The sequence below is a fragment of the Glycine max genome, chromosome 10 (genome assembly GCF_000004515.6).
Source record: "Glycine max cultivar Williams 82 chromosome 10, Glycine_max_v4.0, whole genome shotgun sequence".
NCBI classification, from domain to species: Eukaryota; Viridiplantae; Streptophyta; class Magnoliopsida; order Fabales; family Fabaceae; genus Glycine; species Glycine max.
In genome coordinates this window covers 3966725-3979532 of record NC_038246.2, presented here as the reverse complement: position 1 = coordinate 3979532, position 12808 = coordinate 3966725, and the positions used below count along the sequence as shown (strand labels likewise).

General features: G+C 32.2%; 2 protein-coding genes across 3 annotated transcripts; one reads left to right on the top strand and one right to left on the bottom strand.

Annotated features, from left to right (window-relative positions):
- The first annotated feature begins 325 nt into the window (after positions 1 to 325).
- Positions 326 to 3830, top strand: LOC100794765 (uncharacterized). 2 transcript variants are annotated; one of them, XM_014762963.3, is made up of 6 exons: positions 326 to 684; positions 826 to 929; positions 1885 to 3105; positions 3187 to 3255; positions 3341 to 3539; positions 3651 to 3830. In XM_014762963.3, the coding sequence occupies exons 2-6, from the start codon at positions 927 to 929 to the stop codon at positions 3704 to 3706; spliced, it is 1548 nt and encodes a 515-aa protein (XP_014618449.1). In that variant the 5' UTR covers positions 326 to 684; positions 826 to 926; the 3' UTR covers positions 3707 to 3830. The 2 variants fall into 2 exon arrangements, with proteins under 2 accessions (XP_014618449.1, XP_025979814.1); XM_026124029.2 differs by having other exon boundaries at positions 352 to 684; positions 3190 to 3255.
- Positions 3831 to 4110: 280 nt separating this feature from the next.
- LOC100813408 (WAT1-related protein At2g37460) lies at positions 4111 to 9000 on the bottom strand. Its single transcript, XM_003537145.4, has 7 exons — positions 8739 to 9000; positions 8586 to 8648; positions 8363 to 8479; positions 7578 to 7809; positions 5887 to 6048; positions 4952 to 5103; positions 4111 to 4591 (listed from the first exon to the last, which is right to left on the bottom strand). Exons 1-7 carry the CDS (start codon positions 8927 to 8929, stop codon positions 4369 to 4371), a joined length of 1140 nt encoding a protein of 379 aa, XP_003537193.1. The 5' UTR covers positions 8930 to 9000; the 3' UTR covers positions 4111 to 4368.
- Between the last annotated feature and the right edge of the window lie 3808 nt (positions 9001 to 12808).

Sequence of the window (12808 nt, the reverse complement as noted above, 5' to 3'; positions counted from 1 at the left end):
CTTAAAATATATATATATATATATATATATATATATATATATATATATATATATATATATTATGATGGGACATACATCTCGAATTAATAAAAAGATTTAAAATTATATTCTAAAATCAACCGCGCTCCTTATATCCAAATGACAATTTTTACCCACTTCAAAAATATTGAAGACTAAATTAATTTTTTTATGAATAAGATACAGAACCGAACATAATTAGATGAGAGTCTGTATTATTTATTCTTTTTGAATTAATTCAATTAAAGAAACACAGGTATTCTTAATTTTTTCAAATATAATAATTTTTGTTTTTCAAAATAAAACTGAAACAATAGAATAGTCATAGACACAGTCAGAGAGAATCACTGAGGTGAGGTGAGGCAGCCGGCGTATGATGAACCTCTGACGCACAGACATCGATGTGCCACGTGTACGGAAAAGATGTGACTTGACGATGCGATCGTGCGGAGCACCATCGTTTAACTTTTCCGACAAGCACAAAAATCCTCAAAAATCTTCCTTTCTACCGATCTTACCGTGTTCCTCCGCATGATTCACAAAACCTGCTCCATCAAACGTAGGTTCACGGTAACGCATTCCCACTTAGTTACTCACTCACTAGGTTACGAATCAAAACCGATGTTAATGGTGTTCCTTTTTTCCGCTTCCTCGTTTCAGTAGCATGTAAGTTCTATTTTTTTTGTTGACCCGAATTTTATCAACTTTTGGAGCCCCCCCAGATGCGGTTTTTACCATTGCATGTTCCATTTTCGAATAAAGTAACGGTTTTTAGTCTAAGTTGGTTTTGGGTGTGCTCATCGACAGGTAAATTTCTCGAGTGAGCACTGATTATTTGGAAGTTTCATCGGAAAGACCAGCATTGCTTTGATTGTTTTAGTGACGAGGAGTTTTCAGTGAATAGGGAAATGGTACGTTTCGCTCGCACTTCATTGCATGGTATTTTTGTTTGCTGCTGCATATGCTTTTGTGGTCCATTTTTCCGAAACTTTGTGTGGTACTAGTAGGTACAAAGATTTATCATTAATTTTTTGTTTTTATTTCCATTATTAACCTGAATAAAGAGTGTCCAAGGTCCAGTAAGGAAAATGTGTGTAATGGTTAGGAAGTTTACCATTATGCTCTAGTTACAAACACTATGCTAAAGGAGTTAACTATTTGTTTTTGTTGCATGATTCACTAAACTATTTGTTATGATCTCTTTATGTGTTTTTCATAGAATTTTTTTTTAACTATGATGATTCTTCCTCTTTTTTTTTTTTTAATTACATGCATTTTTTTATCTTCAGCCAATGCTGTGCTCTATTGCAAATTTTTACATAGCTGGCCCCGTGCCAGGATGAAAGAGGTTGATGCGAAACAGTTTTCAGCTAACCTAAAACTTACTCAAAATTAATGTTTTTTTTTTTGTGATTTCATTTGTTAGTGGCAATTAGCTATATGTGGAATTTGTGACAAAATTTATGGCTACTTGATTAGGAAATTTGATTGAAATAATTGCATATTCATTGTGTGTTAGTCTTAGGCTACATGAGAGTGTTTTCATGTGATAAGTTCATGCAAAGACGTTTTGGGTTCAGATCTATTGTCTGTAGTCATAATTCAGGGGTTTCTTCGAATATGTTATGTAGATTGTATAGATTTAAGAGAAGGAAAAGTTTTGTTTTTTCATGGTTCTTATTCTTTTTTTTTTATCAGCATGGTTCTTATTCTTAATGGCACTGGTATTTGTGAATGTTTTTCCCTATTGGTGATAAGGTGCATGCTAAAGTTTGTTCTATCTATAGTTCAGATTTATTGGCAAGCTTTTTTTTTTCATTGAAATTCTTTGGTAGGGGCATCTTTCTAAATAGTTATTATTGACAGTCTTTCCACAATCGAGCATTTTGGATGGGGAAGAGTCCTGAGGGTTTGAATGATGGTGACATGACAAAGGATTCTTCTAGAATTGAGTCCAAGCGTGCTCATCAGTGGTTCATGGATGACCCTGAAGTGGATATGTTTCCCAATAAGAAACAAGCCGTAGAGGCTCCGAACAATTTGTTATCTGGAATGCTCAACTCCAATATTTCTTTGTGGGGAAATTCCTCAGGATTTCACTCTTTAAATGGTCATTTTACTGAACAGTTATTTGCCCCAGATGCAGCAACTATGAGTTTTGAAGACACAAACACCCCCTCTGTTAGCATAGATGATAAGTTGAGTGTGGAAAGAAAGGATAACGTGGATCGCTTTGGGAGTGAGTCCTCTTTTGGTTTATCCATCTCAACTGCATTAGAAGATCCTCATTTAGTTTTTAATTATGATGGAATTAGAAAAGTCAAATTTAACGAGGTGAAGGAATCTGAGAATGTCATGCCTGTTACTACAAATAATCCCTATGATAGGGGTGTTAGTGACAGTGTCTCAAATCCTTGTCTATACAAGGAGGAGGATAATTCCATATCAACGAGTCATGCCTACAATGAAGAGGTTGCCAATATAATAACAATGGATGGCACATATGACAGGACAGATAACAATTTCATGCCAATGAGTCAATCCTTTAACAAGGGAAATGACAGCTTATCTATACATCCAACGTTCAATGAGATTTGTAATACGATATCAATGGATCTTGGTTTCAGTAAGGTAGATAGTAATGTAACATCTATTGCTCAAGGTTACAACAAGGTCTATGGCAATTCCGTGTTAACTAACCCCTTATTCAAGCAGGGAAATGATGTGCCATTTGTTTCACATTCCTATAATAATGGAGAGAGCACTATCATATCCTTTGGTGGCTGTGACGATGATACAACTCCCTCTGACTTATTCATTTCTGACTATGATCTGTTGATGTGTGAAGCACTTTCACATAAGTCAGAAGCTGTGAATGTGAAAGAGTTGGCTAGATCTAGTTCAAATTTACTTCCAAGTACAGCTCAGACATCTGCACCTGAAACTGAAAATGTTCCCAAGTCAAAAGGGGAGATAAAAATGTCTAGAAAAGCAACTTCAAACAACTTCCCTTCAAATGTCAGAAGTTTGCTATCCACTGGTATGCTGGATGGTCTCTCAGTAAAGTATAAGGCATGGTCACGGGAGGTAAAATTTAGTATTAATGAGTTCATCTTTCACAGTAGCTTATCTTTCATCACATGTCTGCATTCTTCCTATGCTTGTTAGAAGGAACTCCGAGGTGTTATAAAAGGTGCTGGCTATTTGTGCAGTTGTCACTCATGTAATTTTTCCAAGGTAAAGTTTCTCCAAGCCATTTATCATAGAGGAGAATCCTTTTCGAGCCAAATTGCTATCTCTGACTAATGTTACATTTCTTCAGGTTATTAATGCATTTGAATTTGAGCGACATGCTGGTTGCAAGACAAAACACCCCAATAATCACATTTACTTTGATAATGGGAAAACTATATATGGGGTTGTACAAGAGCTCAGGAGCACTCCGCAGAGCATGTTGTTTGAAGTTATTCAGACTATAACTGGTTCACCTATCGATCAGAAATCCTTCTGCATTTGGAAAGGTAATTTGTCTTGTTCTGTTAGTGCTGTGTTTCCTGGTTTTGTCTAATATTTTTCTTTATGTTGATACAAGATGCTCCTTCTCACATTTGGTCTCTCTTCCTCCTTTACAGAATCTTTTTTGGCTACAGCAGGGAACTCCAACGCATATGTGCAAAACAAGAAGTAAAGCAATGGTTATAATGGAGCAATTTTGAGTTACAAGATAGCACAATATTTGTTGGTTTCATAAGAGTAATGTTTTGATTACACCATTTTCTGACGGATTGTCAATGCATAAGTTTTGAATCCTCTACCCATTTGAGGATAAACTCGTCTTTTGATGAAAATAGTAGGGAACTCTCCAAACAAAATGGAAATATGTATTGCTGCAATTGGATCTATCGTGGTAGCATACAGTCGATAAATTTCATGAAGGGAAATTGATTTTGTTGTCAAGGTCTTAATCTTATTAATACCCTTATTATCATCGTTTTCTTTTGTTGTTCTATGTGTATCATATCTCAAATCGAAATATTGTATAATTAGATACACTTGCAAATTCCTGGTGTCATATGTAGGTTGACAAGGAAGTTTGATAATAGGTACATTTGTATTTTATTGCTGCTGTTACACCTTGACATTTAGCTATATGCAACATCATAATCTATTTCAAAGTTTCACTACTATTTGTTAGTTAATCTACATGCCTTGTTGAGATAACTTACAACACGTTAAAAATCTATGCTCTGGTAAATCGTAATTGAAAGTTAAACAACTAGAAACGAACACAAGCATAGCTGGAATGTCCTATAATAGTTGAAATTTAGATAATAAAATGGTAAGCTTTCCTCACACTTGTTCTTCGTTTCTAGTGATTCCATTTTCAAAATTGTTGGCGTTGATGACTTCGTGAGTGCAATTGCAATTTTCCTTCTTAGCATTGTCCTCATTTACTATTTGCTTTGCCAGTAATATGGGCTCTTGAGTATTTGGGCTTCGTGGGCTACAATCTTTGCTTTTGCCCCACACCACAGCATATAGGCCCAAACAAATGATAACGGCACCGATCACCCTGCAACAATTATAAGATTTCATTAAGGTTTTGGTTAATTTCATAGGTACGGAAACAGACTTAAATATATTTTTAGTTTTTAAATACATTTTTAGTCTTGCAATTTAATCATATTTTTTTGCTTTTGATCTTTATAAAAACAAAATTTAGTCTTTATATATCATATTTGTTTTACTTTTTGTTCTTTATAACATTTTAAATAATATTTTTTTTACTGTTTAAAATGTTATTTAAAATACTTTAAAAATAAAAAATAAAATAAATATAATTTACAAGAATTAAAAAAAATATTAAATGATAAAGATTAAAAAAATATTTAAACCGAAAAAACATCATAGGTACTAAGATTTTGATTATTACCTTCCAAGGAACACTTGTTCGGCCAGAATGAAGTAGCTCATGACAGCCACGATTACCATGCAGAGGGGACTAAATGCTGTTACGAAGACTGGGCCTCTAGTTTTCATCACTACTCCTTGCAAGTAATAGCTCATTCCTGAGCACACTATACCCTGTTGTGAATATTTTCTTAATTAGTTTATTAGAATGAGCATTATAAATAACTGGCATACATGATAACTCTTGGAAGAAAAATAAATAAGAAATTTCTCTTTATTATTTGTATGAATATGTAAAGAAAAAAGTCAATTTTCTCTTTTCTCTTGATTGATTAGAGGGAAAAGGTGAGAAGAAGAAAATGTTGTTATATTGAATAAGTTTTTTTTTTTATCTTGTTAATATAATGGTGGGTAGGTGACTAGATGGAATAGACTTTGTCCTTTCAATAAATTTTCCTCTTTTTCTTCCAAAGGAGAGAAAGCTCCTAATTTAGTATTGTTTTCTAATTACAGTTGATTTTTCATCTTGAAAACCTGACTTTAAATGCTAACTTTTTTTTTAATATTGAAGAAACTCTAATTTAAGCTATAAATAAAATAACAGTCAAAATATCTAAAGAACTGTATTTGTTGTTTGTCCTTTCTTAATATCAATAGTAGCTCGAGAATATAGGCTTTGGATGCCAAGTGCCAACGAAAGGTTCGATATAAACGAAATGAACCACACAATTTTTTTCATTGAGTTATTTATCACAATTTTAGAGAACGAGTGGATAATAAATAACTAAATAAAAAAACAGAACGAGTGGATTTAGCCAACACAACAAGGCAACACCATAACCCAATAAAAAGTTGACCCTTGGTGATGTCATTTCATATTTGTATTATTTTCCATGCAACATGTTGCATAACGTGTGGTTTTCTTATATTTTGAGTAGTTAGGTTAGAAGGGCTTACAGAGTAGACAGCACATAGCAGTTTCATGTCCAATTTTAGAGACCAAACTGAAGGGTTGCCCCTTTCCATAATCATAGCCACTGCGGCACCTTCAAGTGTGCCCATTAAGCATATCCAAGCAGAAAGAGAGAGTTCAGCAGGGTAGGTTTTAAGGGTAGTAGCCTACACAAACAGATGAAACTGTGTTAGGACTCCATCAATTAAATTATATATATATATATATATATAACAACAAAATTGACTGGAAATTTTCTATATTATTCCATTCATTTTTCTTTTCCCGACCTTTTAAATATAACTCATATATCACAAACACTTATTCATTTATTTTTTATCACATCTTATCATCTAATCATTTAAATTCATATATACGTGTATACGTGTGTGTGTTTCTTTTTTTCCACCCTCTTCTCTCTCTCAAAGTGAAAAATAACATTAGATGTTCATCCTTCTTTGTTCTAAATTATATGTGGTTTTCTATTAGAGAAAAATAATTAAATACAAAATATAGATAAGAAATTAGTTAATAATTTGTATAAAATTAAAATATTAATTATATTTTTTTGGCAAAATTATAAATTTGGTCCCCTAGTTATCTTTAATTTCGATTTTAATCCCCCCTTAAATTTATGCATGAATTTAGTCTCCCATTTATGTTCAATCTCATAAATTTGGTTCTCAAGCCCATATTTGGACATTGACTATTACAAACGAACGTTGATTGTCATGTGTTACATTTTGATTGGACCATAAATAAGTGCGTCATTTTAATCGGGTGTGGTCCAATTAGAGGGGAGAACCTTACTGGTCTGGATTAAGGAGATGTTATAAAGGATTTCTTTGACTGATTTGATGAACGTTGAGGAGAGTGTGTCGTCGTTGTTTTCAGAGGTGAATGCGACTTTTCCGTCGTGGAGATCGGTGATGTTGACGAAGCCAGCGGATCCGGGGGCGGTGCCGGTGGCTTGGTACATTGTGGCGGCGAGGGTGGTGCCATTGGTGTTCTAGTGGTGCTTCTTGGCACCAAAGTAGTCAAGGAGGACATGGAGGGAGAGGACGTTCTTGACGGTGTAGATGGAGGGGTGCTTCGAGAGAAGGTCCGACATGGCGGCTTTGTTGACGGCACAGACGGTGATGGTGGTTTTGCCGTTGATTTCGGGGACGAGGTGGGAGAGGGTGAGGTAGTGCTTAAAGGTGGAGAACTCAGGGTGCTTTGCGAGGATGTTGGTGATGTTGTGTGTGTCGGAGAGGGTGGCGAGGACGAGCAATGCTGCCATGAGCAGTTCCCAAAGGAGCTACATTATAGAAAATGAGGGAGAGAGAGTGAGGGTGTGTGTCTGAGAATTGGTTGCTAGAGAGACTGTTTATGGTCCAATCAAAACGTGACACGTGACAATCAACATTTATTTGTAACAATCAACGTCCAAATTTGGACTTGGGTCCAAATTTGAACTTGGGAACCAAATTTATGGGATTAGACATAAATGAGACTAAATTTGTGAATAAAGTTAAAGAAAGACTAAAATTAAAATTGGAAACAATTAGAGAGATCAAATTTACAATTTTATCTATTTTTTTAATATTTTTACCTACATATACGAAGGAAAAGAAAGAAGGGAGATCAAGTGTCCTTATTATTATAGTTTTTTGGTCATTGTTCTATATATTATTATTGAATAATCAACACTCACTTGTAGGATCACGAAACAAGCCCAACAAAAGCATCCAATTGTGATCAATATGAATCCTGTTATTGTATGTCGCATACTTGTCCCATTATGCTGGCTGTGATCATTGCTTCCGTGTGACCCGAAAAGTACTGGCCCTTTCAGGAGTGTCATGACCATGGCTCCCGAAACAGTTGTTAGGGTTCCCACCACCTTTGCTTGGCTCCGTATACTTCTTATTTTAATCTTCTCAAGCCTGATCAGAAACAAACAAATCGCCTAACCTTATAAAAAACAATGAACAAATTAACTACTGCTATATAAGGTAAACAAGTTTGTTAGTTTTAAGAGCAAAAATTATAGCATCTCCTTAATAAATGAAGTGCTAATGTAAAGTTTAAAAAAAGTTACTGTAAAAAATAAAAAAGTTAATGTAAAGTTTTCAAACTTAAAAGGTGATTGATGTAGGAAAATAAAAAAGAGTGAAATTATGTGTAATTATATGAAATTTTAGGGGTATTATTATAATTGGTTCTAATTTTTATGATAACTATTTTAATAATCATATATTAAAGATGATTTTTGATTGGTTGATCAAATAAAAAAATGTACTCTTATATTCTGTTAAACCCAACAAAAAGGTAATTTTTTGTTAGCTTAGCCATCTGTATAAGAATCTCTATCTTTGAACAAGTTGGCAAGCAAGCAAGACTAACACGGCAACACCTTTAACTGATTAGTTTTAGACCATATTTGAAAACTTTTTTTTTTCCAATTGGTGGATTGAAAACAATTAATGTTAGAGTTACCTAAGAATGCATGCGAAGATAAAGGTAATGGCAGGAAGCATATTGGTTATGGTAACGGCAAAGGTTGCTGTTGTGTACTTCATCCCCAAAAAATACAAATTCTGGTCAATAACTGGCCTGCCACAAAGAAATATTAATCAACATCAAAGTTAAGTGATTATTTATTTGTCCATTAAAAAAAAGAGTTAATGTGTCTAGCAAATGAATGCAGGAACTTAATTACTCTATCCAGCTGAGCACCGCTATCTTCATGAAAATTGAGAATGTCATCTTTGGCCTTACTTTCCTGATAAAGGATTAATGCAACAACGTTACTTAAATTTTATATTCACACACAAAATTAACAAACACACATAGAGGGAGAAAGGTTAACTACTTGTCAAAAAACCATGCCAAAGGGGCCATAACAAAGAATGCAACAGCATGGCGATAAACAACAAACACATAATTGCTCATCCCTTTGTTCATTGCAGCCTTGGATAGAACATCCATAGCTGCATATCCAAACTGTATTGATACCACAGCTGCGAAAGGCTTCAATCTCTCGAACCAATTTTGTGTCTCCATATCTCTTGTTAGAGCTCCTCCAACAACCTTAACCACTAATATTCAATTTGTTGAGCCACAAGAATGAAATGATACAACGTAGAAGCATCGTGTATTTATATGGATATATTGAAAATCATTTGCCCCTTTTTGCCCTTCCAATTGATAAATAACACGTCACTATAAAATGCCCATAAGAGGGTATGAAAATCTCTTGTTGCTTTTTTAAATCAGTTGCGTCCACTAGGCATACATATTACATAGGAACTCCGTTATTTCACGCAAATAAACGGAGTTAAAACGTATAAATCAATTTTTTTTTGTTTTGAATGATAGATCAACTGTGTAACCCACCCCAAGCATCCGGAGAATTCTTTAAAATGTGTCTTCTTTCTATTATTAGTGTCTTTTAAATAGTTAAATGTTTACTGATTGACTTCACAAATTTACTGATTCTAGAGTAGCTTTTATCGATCGTTCATGGTTCTGCTTTCCAATTTCTTTTTGTTATTGGCTTTTGCATTCTGCATGTAAAATATTTGTATAAAAAGGACATATTTGCGTCTTATTTCTCTGATAAAAAAATGATAGCTCAACAAAAACTTAGCACATTAAAGAAAATATTATTTGGAATCACGTGTTATTCTTCTATTCATTGAGAAATTGTATTCGTATATGAATATTGTACAAAAATTTATACACTAAAAAGAGAGATGGCAAAAGAAGACAAAAATGCATGAGATAATTAATATCATAAGAGAGATATAGAGAAACTTAATGTTAATTGTTATAAAAAAAGTTGTATGATTTTGTTATAGCATAATGTAACTATTTGTAATTTTCTGTCCTCCCATGAGGTGAGGAAAAACAATATGCCAAAGATGTTTTTAGATGAAGCTCTTGTTCATGGTTTAAATTTCCAAGAAAGAGTTATTGAAGGCCAGTCCAATTAGTCCACAGTCTAAGTTGACATATGAGAGATGATTTACGTAAGTGTTTTAATCATATCCTGTGTCTTGTGATATTTTTTAATCAAGATATATTGATAAAAAAAATATTTTTATCAAAAGTAATGATAGATTTTTGTCAGAAATTATGAATATACTTAAGATAAATATTTCATTTTTTATATGATTTATTTTATATTCAAGAGTCCAATTAGAACTTAGATATTGAACCATTTGCTTAATAAATATAAATCATTATTATTTATTTATGTGAATCATTATTTGTTATTAGTGTTGTTTTATACACTATGAACAAAAGATTTGGTCTGAAAGTGTGTCCACTATATATATGTATAGTTGGTGGCTAAAGTTGTTTCCTCCTTTTGTGCTTTCAGTATGTGAAGGCACTAGCATAGTCGTTTGGATACTCCACCTCCTGCATGGAACCCCATTCACTAATCCATTTATTAATTTTTCATATAATTAGTGGATTTATGACCCCACAAACTGTTAAAAAACAATGACTATGTCTACTAATTGTATGTTTATACGGCGTCCCCCTTTTGAAGCATTGGTGGGCTAATGTGCCTATGAATGGAGTCTTACTCAACGCGGGGTCCGGTAGCAACAGTTATCACCACCAGCAAATGACATAGTAGAAACCGAACATACAAGAAAACAATTGTCGGAAGGAAAGGGAAAGGACAATTATATATACGATATTTTTTTATACTAGAATTATAACTATGTTATTAAGGAATTAACAAGAATTGTTAAATACTAACACATTAATTAAAACTACTGTTTTAAACGACATTTACCTATAAATAAAATAGCAACAAAAAACAAAAACTTTTCTTTTTCAACAATAACTAGTTAATGTTTACTGTTAAAATCTGGGCAAGTTGGGTCATATTTATTTTTTGAAACTCAACTTACCTATGCTGCTAGTGTTAGATAATATTATATATATTAATTAACGACAATTTAGTCATTCTGTCATTTATGTATATTATTATTTTGTGTCTTGTATCATATATACTTCATAATTACTAATATTATGGAACCCTATTCTTCTTTTCTTCTTCTTCACTAGGTTTTTTATTTTCTTTATGTTAACATGATATCAAAGATTTTGGTTCGTGATGAAGAATTATTGTAGCGTTGTGCACAACTTTTGTAGGATTTAATTTTGATTTGTTCGACCCAGATCGTGATCCAATTCCATCATGCCTACCTCTATGATTTCACAAACCCAGTTCCATCAGGCTTGCCATCCACGCATCATCTAATCATTACAACTCTCTTTGTTCTGTCATGACTCTATTTTTATTCTGGCACGATGGTTCTAGTAATAAGTTTTATTGTCTTATTCTTTTTTTGTTGCACTATATTATCATTTTGGTTTGTCAAATATGAGTGACGAGAAGGATAATTTTCTTCAATCAATTAGTGTATAGTTGAACGGATTAAATTATCCTTAGTTAACAGATCTAATATTATCTAACAGCTAGTTTTATTTTCATCACCACCATTATTTTAGTTTGTATGGTACAATATAGATATTTATTTTTATATAATTGAAATTTATAATAAATTAATAAATATGATTTTTTTATAAGTCAATTTTTTTATTGTAACGAAAATGCTTGAATTTGACACAAGTGATACCAAATTCAAGATTAGGCAATACCCAGTGCAATACTTACAATGATAGAGTGCCACTATCATTGATTATTTGTATGTTAAGTTCATTCTCTTTAAATATGCATTTTGCTTATGTGACATAATTTAATTTAACAAGGAAATGTATGTTTTCTTCAAAATGTGCCCAATTAATTGTGATTGCATATGTGGTCAATTTAATTCATTGATTTGTTGATTTTTAGGCTAACTGTAACCCCTCAAATATGGTTAATATTGAGTACATATGTGGATGATGTCATTAATAAATTTGTTATTTACAATTTAGGTCCAAAACAGTTACATAGTACAAATACTTTAAACACGGAACAATATGAAATTAAGTAGTTTTTTTATTAATTATTTAATAAAATAAAGAAACAAGAGTAATTATTAAATGAAACAAGAATTATTTAAAACTCAATCGCGCTCAGTTTCGTCCAAAACACTTCGTATCAATTAGCACTTATCTAATATAACATTATAAAAAATTAAGTGGTGTTTTTTTATCTAATTTAATACTTAATATAAATTAATCGTGCTCAACTGAACAGTGTTTTTATTGGAATTATTAAAGTTAAATGTTTGACTCGCTTCTCTATTTTAAGAGATAAAAGTGCACTATGGACAACCCAAGCATTACTTAAATATACTTATAATATTATAAAATACAATAGATACACTTATTTTATCTAAAATTCGATAATTGTAAAAATAATATTTTCTTTTCTTATTTATAAAGTAACGAAATACTATAATTCTCTCAATTTTTTTCATTAAAAATCTATACAATTTTCGTCTTTATTTTGTACAACTGTTTTAGTTTTATTAATAACTTTAACTCGATTTTAATAATTTTATAACCTTTGTCTAAATGCTAAACAAAATTATATATACGTAACCCACTAGGGTTGTCTAATACTAATATGGATATGGGTAATATGAATGAAGTTTTAACTTGAAACCTAATTATCGACATTGTAAATGAAATAAAAACTATACTAATAAAATTGATAGTTAATAATAACAACTCTATTTATTACTTCTCAATAATAATCAAAAGTAGTCTAATAATTGAAGAGTTCTATCTTATACATTAATTATTGAACTTTAAACTTTTCTTGTTATTGTTCTTAAAAAATTAGTTAATTATTTTAAATGCATCGTGACGATGGGAGGGGTGTGCCCGTCGAGCTTGCCATTGACCAAAAAGGAATTTAGTCTCAATAAAACAAAGGCTGACTCAAAATAAGGTTTATGTTCCTAAAGT

Bases quoted from the DNA above. Each gene is read 5' to 3' on its own strand.
- LOC100813408 (XM_003537145.4), bottom strand. From the start codon at position 8,929: ATGGAGACACAAAATTGGTTCGAGAGATTGAAGCCTTTCGCAGCTGTG. The intron at 8,480-8,585 runs GTAATTAAGTTC...TCTTTGTGGCAG, and splicing joins GCGGTGCTCAGCTGGATAGA to GCCAGTTATTGACCAGAATT. The intron at 6,049-7,577 runs GTGAGTGTTGAT...CTGTTTGTGTAG, and splicing joins CTTGTTTCGTGATCCTACAA to GCTACTACCCTTAAAACCTA.
- LOC100794765 (XM_014762963.3), top strand. The intron at 3,106-3,186 runs GTAAAATTTAGT...TATGCTTGTTAG, and splicing joins ATAAGGCATGGTCACGGGAG to AAGGAACTCCGAGGTGTTAT. The intron at 3,540-3,650 runs GTAATTTGTCTT...CCTCCTTTACAG, and splicing joins ATCCTTCTGCATTTGGAAAG to AATCTTTTTTGGCTACAGCA.